General features: G+C 40.9%; 1 protein-coding gene across 1 annotated transcript in view; it reads left to right on the forward strand.

Moving 5' to 3' along the window:
- Window positions 1-24,086, forward strand: part of KIF26A (kinesin family member 26A) — a 96,714-nt gene that overhangs the window by 42,785 nt on the left and 29,843 nt on the right. The window contains exon 4 of the mRNA XM_066552517.1: window positions 6,776-6,933. Coding sequence (XP_066408614.1) covers window positions 6,776-6,933 — 158 coding nt within the window. The remainder of the gene's footprint in view (window positions 1-6,775; window positions 6,934-24,086) is intronic.

The following is a 24,086-nucleotide window of genomic DNA, read 5'->3' on the forward strand; positions in this document are numbered from 1 at the left end:
CTCCGTCCACCTTTGCTTTATTTGATGACATTGTATGTCAATCATTATAACAATACAGTGATTTTAATGAAATTGGGAACATGGTAATTTCTTTTGCTGAATAGAGAGTGATCAAGATATGGTGACATTTTTGTTGAGTTGCCCAGATCATTGAGAAATGCTGTTGTGGAGTCAGGAAGGTGAAACAAGTTCTCCCATTTCAAAGCTCTGCATGTCTCCTGTGTTTAGTGGCTGTTAGAAACACATCTGGCCCATGGAAGTCAGTCCTAATGGAAAAGCCTTTGTCTTGTTGTAGGAAACCCAATCATAAAATGACAGAAATTTGCATTATTATGAACCTGTTAATGAATTCTTTTGCTTGCTCTTGTCAACCTTTGACAAAAAGCAGGGATTTTAACTGTATATCTGTCCATTTGAAATAATACTCGGGAAGTACACAGCTAGATTTTTTGGCTTTGGAGGCTGTAGCTATTGTAATAGAAGTCAACAGGGAGGGCTCTGGGCAGCACTTTCTGATGCTTGCCTAGAGGCATTAGAAGAAACAGTTCCCTCTAGCCTGGCTGTTTTAAATGCACTGCACGTGAAAAGTCCTGATTTGAGAGTGTTAATATGCAGCAGGATCCATGTCCTTGTTGGTAGCTCATTTCATGCCCTCCTGACTTTGCAGGCAGTGGGTTTACATGTGCAGATAGGAGGATGTTGTTCATGTGACTGGTGGTCAGGTTGCTGTGAAAAGGGAAAGAAAAAAGAGCATTTCTTGCTGTGTCTTTGGTATGGGTATCCTGAATGGCTGCAATGTGAAGAAATTGGTCTGTCACTGCCTCCTGACATCTTTGCACTACCAGAGCCCTGCCTGCAGGGATTGCCCACATTCTCAATCTGAAGGAAGGAAAGAAAGAATTACGTTTCATTTTGTAGATTGAGGCCCGCCCAGAACCCTAATCCATTTTTCAAGGACCAAGTAGCATGGTTTAGGAGAGAGCTGGGTCAGATTGAAATCAAAAGCCATTTGTCAGAAGGGAGAAGCTGCTGATTCTCCATCCTGGTACCACCAAGGACGCCCATGCTGGATGTAGCTGGGTGTGTGCCCTGCCCAAAAGGTTGAGGTCCTTTCTGCATGGAGCACAGACTGCTACTGATTTTTGGTGGTAAAGATCCAAACCTTAAACCTGCTTTAATCATTTCAAAAAGCAAGTGCTCTGAGGTTTCCTTTGGATTGCCTATATTACTTTCCAGTCTGTGACAGCAGATGGGCCTCCTCTTTCTATTTAATTCTACTTCTCTTTAATTTTTCTCCTTCTGCCTCATCTTCAGAGATTGATCATAAGCCAGGCATTAGCAACTCTTGTAGCTGAAAAACCTTCTTTGAGAGAAGGGACATCATGCTCTGCAGTTGATTTACTTTGAACACGAGATGCATATAAAAGTCTGAAACTACAGGTTTAGGCATTCCTGTTGCCACATCCCAGCTGCAGGTTATAAATGACTACAGCAGTATATTGTAGTTATAAAATGCTCTGCTTATTTTATAATGAGCCCTGGCAGAAACAATGCCAAGTGGCAGTAAAAAGTTTATCCAGAACACGTTTCAGTTCAGCCTGGCATATGCTGCCCTGTTAACTTTATGGGGTGCTCGTCAGTCAGGAGGAGACTTTTCTCACAGGAGATGCATGCAGGACTTGCCCACGCTTATGGGAAAGAAGGGTTTATAATGTGAGCATTATCCAGCTCCAGATTTACGTCACATTTGTTCCAGTCAGTGCTAGTAGGTCATAAGAGCCTTTTTTTGCATGAATCATTTAGGTGGAAAATTATTGTTTTATCATATATAAACAGTAGGTTTAATATTTTGCAAAATCGTTGCATGAAGCAGTTTTTACAGTTTAATTGACTGTGACGTTCTAGTCAGAAAGGGGAAAATAGAAAGTTAGAGCAAATTCTCAAAATCCTCTGTCTGCCTGCTAGTCAGAAAGGGGTAAAAAAAGTTAGAAAAAATTAGTTAGGGGGAAAAAAATCACCAGTACAGACTCAGGCTGTCCCAGGGCACTTAGTGCTTCACCTGCACTACCCTGTTAAGTGCTTTCATTATGGGACCAATTTTTTGAATTAAAATAAATTGCATTCAGTTGTGATTCTGATCAACAGATGTGTGTCAGATTCATAGAGGCTCTTGTAATTTTCTTCATTCCCTCATTAGTGATTCTGTTCTCAATACTCTTTTGCAGCTCTATCCAACCTTCTGGTTTTCTTCAGCCATGACAGTATTATCCTGGGACTGATCTATTTTTATAGGTTTTTATAGTCCCGTGTTTTTATTTCCTGTCACCAGACACATATTTTGCATGCATTTCAGAGACCTCGTTTGGCTTTTTTGGATTCCTGGACATTCTCTGAACAAAGGTCAATGTCCAGAGAATGGAAATATTCAGAAAACTGGAAACAGTATGGCTTAGTTTCTGGCTCTGGACTTCAAATATGTAAAGAGCTTGTTAGAATTGTAATTGTCCTTTGGATGGTAATGGCCAGACAAAGTCCTGTGGATCTGGAAATTTCATCTAGGGCCAACTTCTTTATAGTGTAATTTTGGACTAGTCTGACTTGCTTAAGCCTGGGCAGATGTTTCCTGCCATCTAGTCACAACAGTGAGCTCGTGTGCTGGGAATCAGGAATGGGACAGGGGGTGCCCTGTTCTGCCCAGGACACTTCCACCTCCACAGCCTGAGGATGTCAGGTCACCTCCATCTATCCTGCCCTTGCCCCCAGCCTTTGGCCCTCCCAGCTGGGAACAACTCCTGCTGTAACTGCTTCTTGTGGCCCTGCCAGCTTCTGCTGTGTGTGTGGATGCTGCCAGCTGGGCATGCAATGTGGCTGACTTGCCCCCACGTCCTCAGGATGGGTCCTGGGACCTGGTCCCAAAGCCCTCCTGTCCATGGCACAGCAGTGACATGAAGCACCAAGACGTTGCTCGTTCCTGCACGTGCAAAATGCCTGGTGTGACATTTTCAAATGTCATCCTTGCTGTGCTCTTACTGGTGCCAGTTTTCATGTGGCTTTGGAGAGAGTAGAGGGAAGGGGTCCTATAGAGCAGTTTTGGAAATCCTTCCTTTGAGGTTTAGCATCTTTCCAAAGGGTTTTTGTTTTTTTCCAATGGCTTTTGTCCAGCAAATATTTTCTTAGAAAATTGAAACAAACATCGCTCTTAGATGTGGAGCCCTATGACATTTTAAATATTCAGTGCAGTCAGTAACATTTTATAGTGACAAGGTTGTACTTTCTGCATTTGATCATCAATGATTTATGAAAATTCATTAAATGGAGAAGCACAGTTCCCTCTCAGCTGCCGTCTGGAGCCTTCTCTCTGTGCTGACTTGAATACTTGGGAAAGCCAAAGTTGCTCAAATTCCTCTAAAAAATTCTGTTTTCCACACACAGTCCTCAGAAAAATATTTGTTGAGATGAGGGAGGTGCATTTAGTTTAAAAAAAAATGCGCCTTTCTTTTTTTTGTGGTGAAGCACACTGGAGTGTCCAGGCCCAGGAGGGTCCCATTACTTGCCTTTAGTTTTCTTGCCTCAGGGTAAATGACCTGGACCTGACAAATTTCCTCATACCTGAGCCTTCCTCATCACCTGAGAGATGTAACTTCTAAGGGAGAGCTGCATGTGGCTGTGCTGGAAAATCCTGTCACCTTTGGATGGTGCAAACAGTCCTTGAAACGAATCCTAAACTTGGAAGAACTTTTGATGTTTTTCAGCTTCTCATCCTGCAGCAAAACTGATGTTACCTCTGAGTTTAATATTAATTGGGTAGTTGAAAACCATAAATATTAAATGGGTTGTCTTCTGCAGTAGTCTCCTGATGATTTTATCTTGTATACCTTCACTTCTTGTTCCTTTACAAGAATCAATGCCATCTTATTGGCTTCCCCTCATCCTCTTTTTATGTTCACACAAAACTGAGAATAAAACTTACAGAAAAAGAAATTACAGTTTGAGTTTTCAAATGTGTTTAATGTGGGAATAGCAATTTATCCAACTTAGATACATTGATTTGGAAAGCATATTAACCATCTGCCATCTGAAATATCAGGTTTGATTTGGCTATTTCAAGTTACATGCCTGATATGTCCATAATCATCAGTCTCTTAGAAATGTAGGCTTTTAACTTCTCATAGAAATAAAAAGTGGTGTAAAAGGAATGTGTGTTACACATGGCTTATATTTTTAAATGTGAATAGCTTTTACAGGAATTGATCTATTAACAGATTCCAGTCAGTTCCTACAAGTCTGTTACACTTTGCTGTAAAATGCAATGAAGTTTTGTGCTAACTCTAAAGATTTCATATTTGGATTTAGATCATGCCATCATTTAGATTATACATTAGTTAGTGTGATTGGTTAGAAACATGTTGCTGTTCCTGTCTTTTTTTCAAAATGTTACTTGAACCCAATTTTCTTTATATCAAGGTCTCTTGTCTAGTATAGCCCCTGTTCAAAGTGAATGAAAAAATTTGTCTTGGGAATTTGACTTGAGCCTGTAATTTTGAATCTGAGACAGCACCTTCTGTGGCAGAGGGTTATGGTTGTCTCCCTGACTTTTCAGACACAGATGTTATCCTGCAGGGGTTGCAGTTTGGGTCCTCCTCTTGCTGGCCACCATGCCACTGCTGCTGAGCTTGGCAGTCCCTGCTGTGCCACTCTCTGGGCTCCATGTGCTGCCTCCAGAGGTTGTGGTGTAGATTTTTTTAGTTTGCAAATTGCTGAATCCATATAAGCTCGTCTTGCTGTCAGCACTTGGTGTCAGTTCACGTAACTCTGAATTTCAGATGTCACGCTGGATTTTACCCACCTGCATGTTGTTCCACGTGCCATATTCTTTCTGTGACTGGTACGGGTCAAGACCACACATTTGTTGCTTCAGTGCATTAATGATCAAATACCTTCTTTATTGACCCCCTCAAGGTTCATTACTCCATCACTTAGTTATAAGCAATTAACCACATGAGTGGATCTGATCCTTTTCCAAGCTTCTCTGTTCCTGGCTGTCATTGCCAGTAGATCATGGATAGGATGGACAGACAAACTCCCTTTTTAAAATAATTTTTCCTTCCACATAATTTCTTTTGTGCCTGTCTTGATCTCTAGCAGTGCTTGGTCTTTCTGTTTTCATCACAGAGAAATCTGATCTTGTGAGATTCCTGTATTACAAAGTGAAGGGTTTTGCAGAGGGCTGTTCAAAGTTTCCAGGTTGGCTTCTAGCATGAGTAGCTTCACTAGGATTAAGTTAATCTGCATGAATGAATTTTGTGTCTCAGCCTCAGATCTCTTTGGTCAGCTCTATAAAAGTACTTTTTTTGTGTGGCACTCTATGCTAAAGCATTACTCAGCCACTCCATAATACTGATAATAGTACTAATCTCAAAAGAACAGACCTTCAAAAGAGCTGGGTGCACTTTTTTCTTGTTGACTTTGTTGGGAACTGGCAATACAGCACTCAGCCTATAGGAATGAGTCCAGATGAAACTCCAGACATGCACCAGTTGAGCACTACTTGGTTGGAAAAGTTTTTTTCCTTGGTACCTAATAACTGGGTTGCCTCAGTTCTCATGAGAAAATCTCTATTTGTATTGTCAGTGTATGAGAAAATTGAGGGTGTGTATGTGACTGCCCTATTGCCATGTCTGCATATCTATAGTTGTAAAACATGATCTATGGCAGCTCAAAATTTAAAATTTGGTGGCATCCTAGGAAGTACCTAATTGTGCTTGCGCTTCATTACAAGGCTGTCTCCTTTCCTGGAATCTATTTTAGCTAATTAGCTGGAAATGTCAAAGTAGTATTTCAGATGACAGAAACATCATATATTATCATACATGAAGCAATTAACTCTTTTGACAAATATTTATTGTGGTGTCATCTTTAATTAAATCTTCAGGACTTGCAGACAGAGAGCAGGTTCTTCCGAAAAGGAGCCTTCCCAGCACTGTCAATGAGCATTTGACTGATGGGGCTTAATTGAACTCAGTACTTGAAAGAGTTGGAGGCCTAAACATAAAGATATAAACCTGACACAATTTCACAATACAGATGTCTGAAATTTTGGCAAAATCTCAAAACAATTACCTCCTTCCAAACTGTGTCTCAGACACTGCAAATCCTCTATGGTGGAGAAGATGCATCTCCAGTCTCTCCTGTTCTTCCACTGGAATAGTTTGCAGGAGAAAAGTGCTGTACACTTGTGTTGCTAAGAAAAATAATACTGAAAAAGAGGGCTGTATATATTTTTCTAAAAAAATCAATTTTCTTTTATTTAGTTCTTGGGGTTATTCATGTGGAAACATATTACAAGTGTGACTGTTTGGTTAGTTCCTCTTAAACAGATAGGTCTTGTAGGTGATGTGCCGCTGAGAAATAATTCTTGACAGTCATAACTGAACCAGATAAACAGTTCTGCTAGCTCCCAAATAGCACTGTAAAACAAAAGGGTTCTGCTTATCGTTTTCCATTTCTTCATGCCTGTCAAACTGTTTAACTGTGCATTACTCCTCACAAAGGTTCTCTGTGTTTTTCTGCTCCTCCTCTGTGGTCATGGTTTTTACTTTCTCTGTTGCTGAACCTCCTGTAGTACACTTGTGCACCTGTATCACTCCTCACCTGCTGCTGATCTTCACCTTCACCCTTGCAAAGAGTCGCTTTGGAAGTGCTGTGTGAAATTTTTCCCTGTCATGGCCATGGATTAAAGTGTACTAACCTGTACATATGTTTTTATTTTTATCAGGGAGAAGCAGCAGCAGAAAGTGGCCGAGATGTTCCCAGTGCTCAGCTCAGCCCAGGGCAGCCCAGCTCCGACCCCGTGGGCACGGCAGCGCCCCAGAGCGCGGTGGCTCCGGCCGGGGTCTCGGCAGGTACCTCGGCTGCTGCTTCCTTCTTCATAAGGTAGTTCCTCTTTTCCTGCTTTCCATAACTGCCCGTGGGTCTTCAGACAGCTGGGAAATGTTATTCAGTCTTTGCCAAGGTGCTGGTTGCTGAGGGGTGGAGTTGGTCCCCTGGTCATGGCTGTGGCTTTCTACTGCCGCCGGAGAGCTAGGATGGGATGGGGATGCCCCGATTCTCTCTCTGGGGACCTGGAACCAAAACCCAAAAAGTCACTTGACCAAAAACCCAGGGAAACCTTTGTTGGGCTTTGTCCAGTCCTCAATGGCCATCTTCACCACAAGTCTGCTATTCTATAGGTTTCCTTGGAGCAAAAGCTGAAGTAACAAGTCTTTTTCTCTCAGATCTAGATTAAGAAAAGGTATTTTTTATGCAGTAGTATGGCCTATGTGTCCAAATAAAAGTTTTTCCATGGTTGGTAGAAACAGTTAAAACAGTTTGACATTCTTCTTTCAGCAATAGCCCACAACAATCTTTTTTTTTTTCTGTTCTGGTGTCTTATAACAAAAATATGTTAGTTTTGTTTGGATGTTTGTTGTAATTAGCAATGTTGATTAAATGTAATACACTGTCAAGCAGATGGTACTTAAAACAACAAAACTCAGGGCTTTGTACTTGCATTCCAACTCCTTTTTTAATTCTGAGCTGAACATATTTTGAGACAATATTGAAAAGCGTATGCCTGTGAATGGCACTAAAGTAAAATTTATGCACTGGGAATCCCTTGCAGAATGTAATCACAATGGTAATTGTATTGTTTCCTTTTCATTGGTCTTTAAGATGTTTTATACCATTAAATAAATTATGTTTACTATAAGTTGCAATCTGACCTCAGAAAAAGCTTGACTTTCCAAGTTCTGCTTTTTTAAAAGAACATGGTACAATGATTTGAAATGTCAAATGCCTGAGTGTCACAGTCTGTCTGTACACTGGAGGTTGGGAAATGACTGCCCCAAGAGCACTGTGTGTAAGTTAGGGGATTGTCTCTGTGCTGAGGGTTTAAATCAACACAGAGGAATGGTGGCCTGCAGAGGATGATTTGTTTCATTCAAAGATAGGTATCTGAAATAATCAGTGGGAATGGATAAGAAAGGTACAGGGAGAAGCTCAGACATCTCTTTTCTTGTTTAGTTACCTAAGCAAGGACAGATGCATCCTTTCCAAAGTATTTAGATGGGATGCAGCACAGCTTTTGTTACTGTATTTCATATTGTGGGTATGATTTTAGCTTAATCTACTTTTGGATTTATTTCAGTGTTAATTTGTATGTCATAAGAAAATGCAAAGATTTTTCCCTTTCACTGGGGAAGCCAGAAAATAAAATACCTTCCTTGAAACTGAGAGAAAGAAATCAGTGCCTAATAGTACAAAAGAAGACCCAAAATATTTTCTCTCAGTGATGCTTTTGTCACTGGTCAGCAAAACTCAGTTCTGTTTTTATTCTGAAGTGAGTGTCATTGACTTAATTCAAAGATTCTTGAAGTCAGCAGCAAGACTGCAAATGACATCATTGTATGTTGGATCAGGCCCTAATTGCTTCTCATGAATCTGTCTTTGCCTTGAGTGAATCAGAATTTTATAGCTTTAGCAGCTCTGTGCTAGCTAAAACATTTTAAAACCCCATTAGTACGTTGCTTATTCCCTACCCATGTTTCCTGTATTCAAAATTGATTCTCTTGAATTTTTTAACTGATGGACAGAGCCGATGGAAATTTTTGTGCACAAAGCACTTTTGTTTCTTATTCTGTTGTTGTTGAAACACAAGAAAAAGAATATCTCACAATGATTTTGTGGGGGAGAGAGATCCATCATTGATCTCTGGCATTTGTAAATAGGTTGAGCAGGTTCTCAGAAGGGTACAGGGCATGGCCAGGCTGCTCCCCCAGCTTTGGCAATAACCTCAGGAGACGTTCCCATTGCTCCTTCTTTTTTGACTCTTCTGCCATTGGGACCTTAATGGATTAAAGTCTCCATGCTGAGTCCTCCACCCTCAAGCCATGCAGTCCTCTCAGCAGGAGGGGAAAGGAAGAGGTGGAAATCCTTAAGGATGAGTGAGAGATGACACAGATAATGGCAGAAATGCCTTATCCAGGAACCACAGATACTAGGATATCCCACTTTGGGGGGTTTTGTTCAGTAAATGGGCTCTCAGGCTTCTTTGCTTCAACCCTCCCACTCCTGTCTCCTGCCCCTTGCACCATCCAGCCTTGAACTTGCTAAGGAAGAAGATCATCCCTGCCTTGACTCTTTTGCAGCAGCATTCACTTGTCTCTCCTTCATCTCTGTTCAGCTAATTCTCTCTCAAGAAGCACCTGGAGATGAAAGAAGAGTCATGGCTGTAGTGTCATGCTGTAGTCCCCATTCATTGTATTTGCTGGGGTTTTTTTGCCGTACTGAAACTCCTCAGCCACTTGAAATCTGAACTTCATAGCAAGGCCAGTGTGTTACTCACATTATGCAGAGCCTGGCAGATTTTGTTCTTGTTCTCTACTGGAATAAATGCAGTTAATATATTGACAATCACACAGACACACATATATTTAATTTTTGGAAATCATTGGCCTCTCTTTGACCAAGTCTTCTGAGGATCTTCAACTGTTTACATCCTCCTTTTGTAAGAGGAGCTGTGGTTGAAACTTTGGCTTGTTAAAAGGGCTGATTTGCCTTGGGAATAAAGTCTCTAGGCAAAAATATGCTTATATTTTAATGTTCAGTGTATTTGGTGCAGGGTAAGATACTTAGGAAGACAAAGACTTCATAGGCTGCTTGTGGAAACTGCATCTGTGATTTCCTGGGCCCCAGCAACACTAGAAACGGGTTTTTTTTCCACATGAATAAAGTATTCCAATCTTACTTTTCATAAAACAGCATTCACTGTGTTTGTACAGGTCTTAGCACATCTAGCTTTTGGGTTGTGACATGGTTTCCTGGCCACATATAAATGCCTTTTTCACATTAAAACTGGAGTTTCTGTTTGCTGAAATAACACCCTTACACTCTGGCTTGTGGACTGTTTTGTGCCTGGGAAGGGAGATCCATGCTGGATTTTTTTTTTTTAGTTCTTTTTTCTTTTACTTCAGTTTGTTCCTTGATGAGAATCAGTTTTGTGTTTGTAAGGTCACAAACTCTGAAGACAGGACATGAGCGTTCATGTCCTCACCTGGAACAACAGCTAAGAGATGCAAGAAAAAGGATACCTGGTCATAAGAGGTCCCCATGGTTAAAATGAGTATCTTTAAGATATTCTTTGCAGGGAATGCACTGATTTTTTTAAGCATGTGTGCAGCCCAAATCTACATATTCATCCAAAGCTCTTTCTCATTTGAATGTCATATTTAATTTCTTCAAGCTTAATTATGTTCTGCTTTAAAAAAAAAAGTATTTTATTCATTACCAAGAAATGCAGAGAATCACTAAGTATTTGAAATCAAAGCCAAATATTAAAGACAGCAGACAGAAGCGTATTAAGAAATTAAATCAGTTTTAAGCTTTTTTCCTCACTGTGATCTGTCACAGAAGGAGGAAAGCTTTGATTAACATCTGACTCTGTCACGTAAGCAAATTGCCAGACATTACTCAGTGGTTGTGTTACCAGAGGATTTAGCAGAAAATGGAGCTTCTCAGTAGGTCACTGGCAGAACGAGAAAGCCAGGGCAAAAAGCACAGCTTATATTCATGGATGGCTGTGAAGAAACTCCCAGTTCACCCTTACATTTAAAAAAAAAAGTTTATTCTTGCATTCTTCAGATTTAAGAAGAATGCAGCTGGCTTTGTCCCTTGGTGGGGCATGAACTGTACCTTGCCTAGTGCTCCACACTTTACACCTGTTTCCAGGTGGGTTTTTTGTATAAGGAACCTGAACAAACTTTATATTACTAAGGGAAAATATGTGAGATAGTTGTAGGACCCTTCTGTGGGCTATGCTTGCAGCTAAGTAAATATTGGCATATTTTGTTTTAAAGCTGTAATAAGCTTTATAGCAAAGTTGGGTTTTCTTGTCACGCGAACAGCGGGGGAAGACAGGAAATGGTGTAAAAGATCAGGCAGGAGAAGGGCAGCAAGGAGGAGAATGGGCATGCACTTGGGAAGAGGTTAATGGGCTCTCTGACAAAAAAGAAAATACCACTCCCTTGGGAGAAGAATCCAGACCCCCAATAAATCGAAGCTGTCACCATTAACGTGCCATTTCCGTGCTGGTGGCCGGTGACAGCAGTGGCTGTGCAGCTGGGCGGGGTGTGGTGTTTGTGGTGTTTTTACCTGCCCTCAGTGCACAAGCTGCAAGGAAGATTTGAGCAGTGACAGGACAGCGAGGAGGAATCAAAACTGGTTAGAAGAAAATAAGTATCTAACCTAGCAACCCAGAGCAGCACTGAGCAGAAGACAAACTGCATTGAGTCCCTCTTCTAAAATTCTCACCTTGTTTGATGTTGATCTTTTCAAACTGGTTTGCTGACAGGGTTGCATTTGCTGCTGTGGGACTGCTGCCTTTGAAGTGGGGAAATAACTGTATAGTTACGACTCCTTTCCCTTGTATCCACCTGCTTTGGTTTGAAAAATTAATCTTCCAAACATAGCACTCACTGGTTTTCAGGTTTCTAAATTATTTGTGATGTTGCTGGGCTTTGCAGGATTAGAACCATTTAAGATAATAAATCAGAGAAGCACAGTGGTGAATCACACCCATTATCTTTCCTCTCGTCATCCTCCTGCATGTTTGGGAAAGCTGTGTCAATTTAGGCATGATATAAAACATTGCACATGATATGCTTTTTGAGAGCAGATTTTCTTAACAAAATATACAATCTCTGAGTAATGTAATTGAACATCTGAAGAGTTAAAATAAGCGTAGTTGTCTTTTACTGGAGTCAGGATATTCCATCATATTTTAATGCCTGTGAATTTGGATTAAAGAATCTAATTATTCACTAATGAGCAGTAATGGTACATATAAACTAAGGGTCACTATCCTATTACAGGCACCTGATGGTTCACTGATAAGCATTTGGTCATTAGATTGACCATAAAATACAGTCAATAATTGAGGTTACTCATAGAGCAGACACCTTATCAGCTTTAGGCATGGTGGGACAGCTTGTCAGTACTCAGTGTCCTGATTGTGCTGTGACTGAGCATATGATTAGGGTATTGAAGCAGTTTGTATCTAATGAAACTGCAGGAAAGGCACAGCAATATTAGCACAACCACTAAATGACTAATGTATTTTTGTTCCAAGCCTTAGACACGTCAATTAGTTCCAATAAACTCTGATCTAGTGTAGTGGTAGGCAGAGAATTCAGATATTTTATGTACAAGCTTTCATTATAATAGTCAAAATTTGTAACATTTAGGGGACAGATGAAATCTGTGTGGCTTTGAATAAGAAATGGTGGAAATAATAAAGCTTGTCATTACTGGTTTTACTTCATTTTTTTCAGTTTTATTTTTGCATCTTTTAAATGTAGTATACTGAGACAATGTCTCAGTGCCTGATTTAAAAGATGAAGCTGCTGGCAGCAAATCAGATGTCCACATTTTGCTTTGAAGTCCATTCGTGCAGTTCATGTAGGCTTTTGCCTATAGATCTAAACTTAGAATGTGTTCTTTAGCATTTTGTACCATATGGAACATTAGTCAAATAGTCCCATCTTGAAAGCTTTTGTAGAGATATTGATTTTGCTGTGCTTCAAACTGTTGCAAAGAAAATAACCTCAGAACCTATTCTTTTATGATTTTTTTTTCCTTGAGGATGCCTTAACTTTCATAAATTATTTAATATGGTGAAAGATGCAAAATGCCTTTTGTCTTTCTGAGCTGCTGTTCAGGCTTCTCTGATGCGACCTTGGAAAGTAACCATAGAAACATGTTAAAAGCATCAACTGAAAATCAGTAGTTCAGTTTGACAGTGATGCAAATTCTGTGAAAGAAGATTATGATGTATTAGGAACATTTGAGGCATATATTACTGCTAACCTGTTAAACCTGATTATTCCGTGACTATCAGTACTTTCAGAATTTAATGCAGGGGAAAAAAGCAAAAAAAAGATGAACATTTTTTTTTTAATAAGTTGCCATGTTTAAGGTGTTTCTAGGTAAATCACTTCAGCCTGTCATTTTCTGTCCTGTTAAAAGCAAGAATTATATTTCCTCTAAGCTCATAATGTAGTTCACAATTCCCTGGATTTAATAGCTGTATACTTCTGCTCAGTACCCTGCTGGGGTGTACAGGTATGCTGGCTTTGTGCAGAGCTGGCACAAATTAAACCTCTTTGACAGATAATATGAATAACTGGGTTATGAATAAGTAGTAGTTCATCAAAAGGTGAAGAAAATCTGTGATTCATTGGATCCTGAGTTAGAGATTTTTGTGCTGACCTGTGGTAGTTAAGCTAGTCTGTGAGGCTGAAACAGGAATCCCTGCTGTAGTTGCAGGTAACCACAGTAAATTCTTGATGAATCATGGGTCAAAGAAGCAGCAGAGTTACTTCTTAAAGCTGCCTCAATAACCATAACCCCCGCCCAAGAAATCCTGTGTTGATGTGATGTGGGAAAATTTAATTTGAACTAGTGACCTTAGAAAGTGGGGTACAAGCCCTTCCTGATGAGGGCTGCTTTGCTGGCAGATTCACTCACACCTTGTGCATGGTTTGTCCCTATTTCACAGTGCCATAGCAGTATGGTAGGAGCTCCAGGGCTCCTCAGGGATGTGATGGCATTAATGCAGCCCAGCAGCCCCTCAGTGCACCATCCCTTCCTTGTGCCCCAAAAGCCCCACTTTCTCTTGCTACCATTTGGTCACTGCTCAGGAATGGTGGCTGAGAAATTTGCAGCTTGAGGGAGAGCTGTAGATGTGCAGATGAAGTGGAGTATCCAGATGTTTCAGGGGCAGCCAGATACATAATTAATGTTTCCTTCTTAATGAGTCCTTACTCTGGATTTAGAGTGGAGGACTGGAGCAGCCTGATCCCTGCAGGGGGATGTGTGGGGCTGGAGAGGCAATGCCCTCCTGTCCCCCTTTTCCTCTCTGCATGGAGCCAGGGAGAGCAAGATGTGCAGATGGAGAGGGAGCAGGTGTCACAGGGGCTGGCCTTGTCTCGCCTGTGCCGTGCCACGCTGCTGGAATGTGGCTGCTCCCTGTCCCCAGAGAGCAAATGTGACCCACAGGTCTCACAGTGTGCTGTGGGGACAGGGGATGGGGCAGGGTGTGAGGCTTTGTGCAGTATCTTGTATCACTTAGGGCAGCTTAAGCTTTCCTAGTTGCTGTGGCAGCATAATACTGCCTATAATTAAGGACAAACAAAGAGTGTGTGCTTTAGGTATATCCCATTTCACGTTAGCCCGTGAGGAGGATAAATTAGGAGATAAGCCTGAATTTATTAGGCTTTGTTCTTGGAAGCACAAATGACTCTCAGGACAGCATGTTTAACAGCAGAACATCATTACTGGTATCACTGCTAATGCAGCATCATGCATTTACACACTGCACTGTTGGTGTGTGGTGAGCCAGGCTCCCTGCTAGAAACAGCTCATCTGTGATACTGTGAGCTGAGACACTGAGCTGGGCTTCAGCAAAGGGACAGGTGAGGAACCTGGAGTAGCTGAGAGAAGAGGGAAAGTGGAGTTTGGACATGGTGAGTTAGAACGCTGTGCAAAGCATGAAAAGGTCCCCAAGGCCAGCAGATCTGGGGTCAGGGTATCCCTGTTGGTTTAGAGGGGGGAGGCACTGAAGATCAGCCAAGGTGGAGAGCCCAGGGTGAGGGTTTGAGAGAGTCTCAGAGGGAACTGGGTGGTGAAGCAGGACTGGGCATCTGTGAGTCATTGCCTTGGAAGACAAAGCTCCTGTATGGAGTGTTAGAGATCATGGTATGGGAGAGATATGCAAGACAGCAGTGTTAAGGAGATGTTTGGAAGGAGAAGCCTCTGTTGGATGGCACAGGCTCTAGGACTTGTGTGGGAGCGGGTTGGACTGTGCAGGAGGTGGCAGAATAAAGCAAGGAGGGAACCTGGTGCCAACCAGATTGGCAAGAAATATGAAAAGGAAGAAGCAGAAAAGAGGGGGAAAAGAAGAGAAAAGAGAGGGAAAAATGGATCTAGTAATGTGGGGACCATGTAACGAGGTCAGGATTTTGGAGAGGATGTTCTAGGTCTTAACTTCAGCTTGAGAGCAGAAGCAGAATTGGGGCACAGCAAAGCACTTCCAGTGTTTTCTGCTGACCAAATACCTTAAAGATCTTTATAATTTGAGGCCACACCTAAGGAAGCCTGATTTTTGTCAGCCCTGAGTGCCTTGAAGAATGACAATACAAGAGGTTCTGGAGCAGTAGAGGCAGCCCTCCCAGGAGATGTGGTGACTTTTTGAGCTGCTGTAGATGGTTCAGTGCAGACAGTGGTTGCAGTGGCTGGGTCTTAGATTAACTCTATATACTGAGGCATTCTTGATGCCCATGAAGAAGAGAAAAGAAGAATAATTTAAAACAGATGTGCCCACAAGTAGGGGAGAATCTATGCCTTTAGAGCTACCAAGGTTTACATTTATTTATGAGCATAAATGGTGGTCAGTGGATTTTAAACTAGGAAAAGATCTGAAGTACTTGACTGGAGTCATGCAGATATTTCTTCTTATTTTGTCCTCTCTTGGATCTTCTGCTCATCTTGCTCATCTAATATTTTCTCCCTTAATTTTAGTTGTTTTTTTTTTTTCCATTTTTTTCTATATGACCCTTTATTTTCTCCTTCCTCCCTAGCTGAATGCACTTGATTATTCTGTTTTCCTGAGTGTATGTAATCTCACCGCTGCCTAGCTACCAGCATCTCTCTTTCCCCTTGGATTTTTTCCTTTCTTTCTGCCCTTCCTAGCTTGTCAAGAGGAGCACTTCTCCTGCCTCCCCCTCAGCCCAGCCCTCCCAGTCTGCCTGCTTTTTTGGCTCCTGGACTCCTGACCAGCAGCGCTTTCTCTGACTCCGTTATTTGGGGCTCCTCAGCCTGGCAGCAGTGGCAGCTGCACTGGTGGTTTTTCTGCAGTGGGAACGGAGCATTCCATAGGTAAAATGATAATGGTGACTTTCCTGTGGGGATGTAATTTGACAGTTTGCACCTGTTTTTACAACTTTATTAGTGACTTTCAGACTCTTCCAATAGCATATTTAACTATTTTAATACCATTGTTAAGACAGGGAGACTTAGCAGGTGAAATAGTTTTAAATCAGACTGATAGTTAATTGCATATTTCGTTTTTGTGGCTAACTTGGAGTCACTCTAACGTTCAGTTTATGGTGTGCAGGATGTGGTTTGCAGGGCAGATGGACTTTGAAGTGTCACTGTCTCTTTTCAGAGCTAAACTGCTTTGCTTGCTTGTGCTTGTTGCAAATCAAGACATCCCACATTATCATTTATTACAAAAATAAAATGTCAAGCTAAAACAATGCACCAGCACTATAGCTGCAGTGCTTGATCAACTGCAGGATTACTCTGATGCTACTTTTTAATTCTCTATGAAATACTAAATTTTGGCTTTCTAAAACTCCCTTCATCCTTCCTGCTGGAGTATGGAAGATATTTTTTTTGGCAGAACATTTTAAAAAGCTTAGCCGGTGTCTCGCTCATCATTAGTTAGTGCTGCTATTGTGTTTGCTTTCTGCTTTGTTTGGCTTTTTGTGTCCTCAGTGTTGGAGCTCACTTATTAAGAAACACTTGGCCTCTGGAGGAAAGGACTCAGTGAATGTTAATCAGCATATAATAAATCTAATCTAAATGTTATTAGTGAAGCTTTCTGGACTTCCGGGCAAGCTTCAGAATATCATTTGATAATGTGTCTCAAGCAGGTCTTCAGGAGTTGCTCATTTTTACTGAAATTTGAAGTTACCATCTTTGGGTCAGAAATATTCAGATCTCTCCATCTGCAGTGATGGAAAAATATGCATCTCAAATTTTCCTGCTAAGTGCTATTTTAAAGGGCACTGCAGTATCAGCCTGTTATACCTCTGAGAAGTATCACTTCAGAACTGATGTCAGTTAAATAAATCATAGTAACCCTGGGTTTAGAAGCCCATGTGTCCCTCCTCTGTTTAAAAATACTCATTGTGTAGGCATACCACTTCTGTACTTGGATGATTTCCACTGCATCATTTAGTGCTGTCAGTGACCATTTAACTCACTAAGAGTAGGAATAAGTAAATGCCCCCCTGAGAAGTTATTTGCTTGGCAGTATAGGTGTCAAGCCTTTGACTAAGCATCTGAAATAAAACCCAGCTGAAGTGGGAATGGATCCTCTGTGGATTTTTTAGATGTGCAGTAAAATATGGAACTGAGGGATCTGGAATTGATGAGAAGGGTATATCTGTGGGGATGGTGTGTTGGGTCAAAGGAAGGTAACAGGAAAATGGAACCCACCTCAGAGCTTTTATTGTAAAGAAGGCACTGTATTCACAGATGGTAACTTGTATTCAGACTGCCATATGCAGTCAGGAACATGGAGATACTGAATTTCCCCTCTTTTGGTTCTCCTCTTTCCTGTCAGATATTTGTCTCAATCTGGTGTTTCAGATGAGCCCTTGTTAGCAATGTCATGTATTTAATCTCTCATCTTTTCCACTTGCAAATACATCTACCTCTTCCCTGGAGCAGCCTGAATGAGCAGAATGATTTTTGTACACCAGGAGCTGATACTGCAAAGCAAAATTTTAAGTAATCGATTTCAGTGTTATTTCAGTAGTTAACACCATTGTTTCAGGTGCATTACTTTGTAGTTTTAAAAATGTCTTTCTTACTTTTTCTTGACAGAATACAAATGAGACTAGAATTCTATTTTACTCAACCTGACTATTTCATGCATCTGTGTCTTGCTGGCAAATAAGTCCAACTTTTTTTTTTTTTTTGCCTAAGGAGTGAGCTTAGATTGATGTGGCTCTGCCTGCTTTAGCTCAGTTAGCTATGAAACAGAGTGGGGAAATATTGCTGACATTCAGGTAGTTGTATTTTCAGTGCACAGCTATCCATGCAGTGTGCAGCCCAGGAACCGACATATTTCTGTATTAAGTGTTGACAGTCTTGCTTACTTAAAGATTAACCTCCCCAGGTTTTCAGCAGTCTGTCATATGGTACAGTTGTAAACAGCAAGTGTGGAAGTGCAGCAATATGTTCATCTGCTCTTGCTTTGTTTAACATCCTTACTGAACAGAGCTGGAAATGGTATGTGGCAGGCTGCTGTGACTAGCTGTTATTCTGATATATCTAGATACATATATATATATATATAAGTCAGTTCCTGAACACTGATTCTGGCTGCTGAAGCAATGTTCTTTGGCCAGAAAAATGTCTTAAATCTACAAGCTGAAGTGACAATTTCGTAGCAGCAACTTCAGAAGCCACTGGTTTGGGAGAGCAGGCAAAATGGTTGGAGTGCAATTGTCAGTGCTTGTGAAGATCTGCCCTTTGGTGTTTCTTAAACTTGGGGAAAAATTACAGAGAAGTGTGGTGAAAATTTCTTCTTGGATACCTGTATGCAAATTGCTTGAATGCTTGAAGATGGGCTAGCTTAGCTGCTTCTGTTAAATTAAAAAACAGCTGAGTGGAGGGAGCACCTCTTGGGTCTCTACAGCATGAGGGAGCTCTTCTGATGTCAGGAATACCTTGCAGATTTGTTTTGGCTTCTCATCTTCTGGAGATTGTTTTGAGTTTATCCCAAAGTGGCTTTGCTTGGTCTGTATTGTGCCTGAACTCAGGTGAGCCTTGATTATTGCTCACTGATGCACAATTAGTGCTCAATTTATTCCATACTTCATGAAGTTGTGAATAGAGCTGGGGAGAGGCAACAAGGATGGTCAGAAATCAAGGAAACCTGACCTGTGAGGAGAGGTTGGAAGGACTGGGACTTCTTAATTTGAAAAGAGAAGACTAACTATGGTGTGGTGGTGGTTTTCATCCAGGTAACAGCTGCTGCAGGAGATGGAAATAAGCTCTTCTACATGCCTGCTGGTGAGGTGGAGGGGGAAATAAGAATTGAGAGACACAAGATGTGAATTTTCTAAGAGTAAGAGTAGTTAAAAACTGTCTAGTAAAAAACTGTGAGACGTTGATGTTCCTAATATGTCAACACTGCTGATTTCTATTTCTGCCTTGCTGATTTTAATAAGAGATAGTAAGAGAAAATTGCAAGGTCAAAGTGAGAGGCTGAAATTCAAGTCTGAATTGCAAGATTATGCTATGTGCATGAGGCAAGGCATGAACTTTGTCTCGAATTGGAGATACTTGCTCTCACAGTGTTGGTGAGGTAACATCCTCGAAATATTAAATATGGTTTGACATTTTGGAATGTTTCAGAATAATGGGTTTCTATTGAAACTTTATTACCCTCACCCATTATAAAAATGCCATTGTTTGAGGCTGTGCATTGTGATCCAGATGAACTAATTATTTATTGAGGAAGTCAAAACACAGAAATAAGGAATATTAATTGTTTGTTCTTCCTGGCAGTGCTTCTCAGCAACATTGCTGGGACAGCTAAGCAAACAAAGGTTTGGTGCAGAACTTGTGTAATGGTATGGAGTGAGGAAAGTTTTATGTCCTCCAGAAATTGGACAACCATCACAGGAACCTGGTAAGCTTGGGGGAGGAAGAGACCATACCCTCAAAGTTTATCATATCCTTTATAAGTGGCTTCTTGGACAAAATTTACTCTAGAAATACAGATGGTGCCTGTCCTTCCCAAACCTTCATGATGTATTTAGACATTCCTGGTTTTCTCTTTAAAATTATGTTTTTTAGCTCTCATTATGTTTTCCAAGGTGAATGCTGTTAGTGGAAACAGATACCTTGTTGGCTTTTTTTAATTTTGCTTGTGGGTTTGGGTAGCAACTGCATTTTTTTTTTTCATTGTGCTATCTTTCTAATTTCTGAACTGCAAATCAAAGAGCAATAGCAATAATAAAAATAATAATACCAACCAAGTTTATCCTGTGAGTTGTGGAAGGCTTGGGACAGGGTGCTGGAGGATGTATTGTAGGACATCCGTCTATTTGTTGCCTGTTTTGATGAGTGATAAGGAAACAATAACTGGAACTGCAGATAGGATGACAGGCTGTGACTTTCCCACTGCTTCCTTTGGAGCTGGTTGGCAGCAGGAAAAGATTGGGATATGGGTTATGTGGGGGGATTTATGCCTTGTTGAGCTGAGAACTGGGAAAGTTCGGGAAAAATTTGCTTTAAAGTCGGCTGGTTCTCAGCCTGCATCCTTAATTTTCCAAACTTAGGAGATGGCTCAGAATCAGGATAAAAATCACTTCCATGATGTCTGTCAAGGTCAAACCAAAAGTCTTGAGTAAGCATACTCTTGTGTAAAGTCCAGAGTTCAGGATATTTAAGGCTTGGACTGTGCAGTTGTTTGGCCTTGACCCTTTCAGTGAAGCCCTTCAGCATTTTCACAATGTGAATAATGATAGTGATCTCTGAAAGATAAGACTGGCCAAGAACACTAAAACTGTTAATATTTAATGAGTCATGTTGAAATGAATGTGTAGAGTTTTCTTTTATTATTCTTGTCAGTGGAGCTTAATAATGGGAAGCAGGAGTTGCAGTTCTATTTCTGACTTGTGGCAGTTTGTCCATAAATGCACTGTGTCCATTAAGTCCTCAGCCTTTATCTCAATTGCCTGATTTGTAGTATGTCTCAAAGTATATTTCATAGCTCTCTTCCTTCTGAAGGTTAATAAAATTCACAAAGTTTGAAGAAAAAAAAATTATAACTTTGCATAGTTATAAAATTTTCAAATCTAATTTTCTTTTTTTTTTTTTTTGTGGAGAAATTATGCTAGAAGGAGCGCTTTAGGGATTTAAATTTTGCTGTTTACTTTCACAGCTATAATGTGCAGAATGTGTGCAGGGAGTGTAAGCTAGAAGCAGCTTTCTGTACATCAGAATATCTGAAATGTCATGCTAAGAACAGAGGCAGAATTTAAAATTAAAAATGGCATGGCTCTTTCAACAAGCAGACTTTGTAGCTACTGTTGTTGCACAGCCTTGTTCCCTAGGTGCTGAGCATTATGTAATTGATCTGGCTGTGGTTTTCCTCACTGGTCTCATCCATGCATGGCAGAAAACCTAGTAATCTGTAAATCGTGTGGGGGAAAGAGCAGGTTAGAGACTGTCCCTTGTCATTTGATATTTGAGTGCCCCTGCATGTGCCATATATTAGTTTTATTTTCTACCATGACGCCTAGCTATGAGGAAAGAACTCTCCAGAGTGTCTTAAAAGACATCTTCTATTAAAGAGGGAAAGAGTTAAGCAAAATGCAGACTGTAGATCTCACAGCTGGAGGCGAAAGCAATATCCATGGATGTCTCTCATGCTTTAATTGGAAGAAAAACATGAGAGTGTGGGGTTTGGTTTCCCTTGTAAGAGTGTTTTGTAGAAGAGTGGTTGTGAAGGCTGAATGGGGAGAGAGAAGATAGGTGGAAAGTGTAAAACTCTTAACAGAGCTATGACAAATGTTTGGCACATGCCCGGAGAAACAAATGACTGTAATGCTTATGTTTTGTGCAGAATTCCCTAAAGGTCATAATTTTCCCTGAGGAAACAGAAGTTGATAGTGAACAAGGTCAGGCAGCCCATTGTGGTGCTGAAAGTGTGTGTGAGGGCCTCCTGTGCAAGATTAAATTTGAGAAAAAGAAGGTCAGGCAATGGACATGGCACCAAATTAGGCTCCCTACAGAAAGTGATCTGGTATGAGCTTGAGTTCTTTCTGGTGCTAGGCAAAAAGGGCCCAGTTTAGGAGAGCTTTTACAGCCTCTCCATGGAACAAATTCCCCCTGAGAAAAGGAATTCTGGAGAAAAGACACAACTGAAAACTTAAGTGTAAATTCAGAAATGTGTTGTTGGATAAGGACTGCAGAAGGTCTGGCACTCTGGAGTGTCTCAGGACTGGCTCCATGTAAATGCATCCTCTCATGAATTTTACTGAAGTAAAGTGGTTTCTGAATTTTGCTTGATTTATTTGGGCCCATGTCCAGACCAGCTTGGCCTATATTTTGGCCTAGTGAGTAAGGTGGCTGGCATGCCACCAAGTGTATTGTTTGTTCTGCAAGAGGCACGTAGGGATTGATGAGTGTTTCTGTTGTGCTCTTTGCCTGGACCTGTCCAGGAGCCCAAGCAGAGCATGTGAAAGGGGCTGCCCAACTGGCTTTCTGTAAAGAACTGACTGTGCTTTTTATAGGAGCTGAGGATGACTATTACTTGAATTCATATTCATAGTCGACAGTTTGATAGCGATGTTTTGTTTTCCTAAATTGCTCTATGCTTTCAATTAGATCCTTACCCTTTCCCTTTTAGAAAAAAACCCTAAACAACAAACAAAATCAAACCCAGCAAGCTGTTTGCTACTGCATTTGCAAGTTGTCTGTGGTGTTCCAACTCCAGAAATAACCTTGTTTTAATGTCAGGCAAAGCCATTCTTGCATTCAAGCACAGAGAGGTTGTAATTAAGCTTTGTGCACTGTTACCTGACAAGAGATGCTTTTTAAGTGTGAACCACACACATCATTATTAGTGCAGCTGGCTGGTTGCCCATCAAAGCACTGATTATTTTCTACAACAGCTACTCCAGTTCCTCTGCTTTCAGTTTCCTGTTATCTCACACGGACATCAACAGTCCCTTTGCCAAATTTCTTAGTAGAATCATCGCCCTCCAGACTCACAGGAAGAGGATTTATCAGCACTACAGCAGTTAATTGCTTTAGGTAGCATATGCCACTGTCCTTTGAACAGTGGAGGTGCAGTAAGGTTGCACACACTGTCAAAGTGAACCAGTTTGAAAGTGGCTCTGTCTTGGTGCAGAAGTTAAGGCAATTAGTAACAGATTCAGTATCTTGGATCTGTTTGTCAAAATGTTCCACAAATGTGCTACTGAGGTATTTTGAGAAATGCTATACTTCTAAAAAGTGGCATTTTCTGTTCATTTTTTATATGCCTTGCTTAGCTTGGCCTTTTTGGGTGCAGTTACTCATTGAGTGTAGTGCTTAACAGCAGTTAGCTGCTTGAACACACAGTTCCTGAGTATATTTGTCCTTTGTATCTCATTCTCTTTCATGTATGTTTCCCACAGGAGCTCCTTCAGCCAGATCTGTTGCAGGAGTAATTATTTCATGAGGATTTAATGTATATCTTGATTGCACTTTGAAGACATTCTCTTGAGGAGTTTTTATAATTTCAACAAGGGATCATAGCATGTAAACAAGAAAATAAACATTATCTTTCATATTAATCAACAAGACAATTAAATAATAAGCAGGATTGTTAATTGGTACTTGGAGATAGATGCTAATGACTGTCTTGAGTTCCACAATGACAGTGCCAACAGGTAGAGACTCTTTTCTGCACAGTAAAGCTGCATATAATTTAGGAGGCATTACAGCTTTAATGTGCAGCTGCAACCACAGTGAAGCTGTGCAACTGTGTTCCTGGTGTCCTCTTTCAGCATATGTTTTCCGACTGAATGAAGTATTAGCAAGGGGATTTGAGATTTAAGCACTTAAATCAGTTCTCATTGCCACCAAACTCTTGAGGTTCTGTATAAACCCATGCTTGTGGTGTTTTCCTTCACTGCGGGATGCAGTTCCTGCTGGTTTCAGGATGCAGTGGGAGTCAAAAGCTGCTTCTTTCCTCAAAGGCAAAAGTCCAACTTGTTCCTCAAAAGCCAGTGGCTTTGGGCTCCCTCTGAGTTTGGAACTAGAGCCTCATTTTTTCATCACATGAATCTTTGTCTTTTTCTAAATAGTGTAGTGTTTATATAGGGAGAAGGAAGCATGTAGGGGGGTCTGCATCTGCAGAAGTTGAAATACAAAGGTTCAGGAGTTTAACACACACACAGGTTTTGGAATATAGAGAAAAGGACTGGGAATTTTGGAGATCTGTATTGAGGGTCCTGCTGTTGTAACTAGCTGTGTAATTTTAACTCAAGGACTCAAGTGTCCAGTTTTGCTCCTCAGACACAGCCAGTTTTTTGTACTGTTCCTCACTTGAAGCCAATAGTGCATCTGGAAGAAACTGTGCAGCCCTTCTGTTCTTGGTATTAATATTTTCATTTAATCTTGGTGTTAATTTCTCACCTACAATGAATACAAACAAAGGAGCAGTTTCCCTCTCTGATCAGTTTACTAAGCTGACTAAG

Source organism: Molothrus aeneus, chromosome 6, assembly GCF_037042795.1.
Source record: "Molothrus aeneus isolate 106 chromosome 6, BPBGC_Maene_1.0, whole genome shotgun sequence".
Lineage (NCBI taxonomy): Eukaryota > Metazoa > Chordata > Aves > Passeriformes > Icteridae > Molothrus > Molothrus aeneus.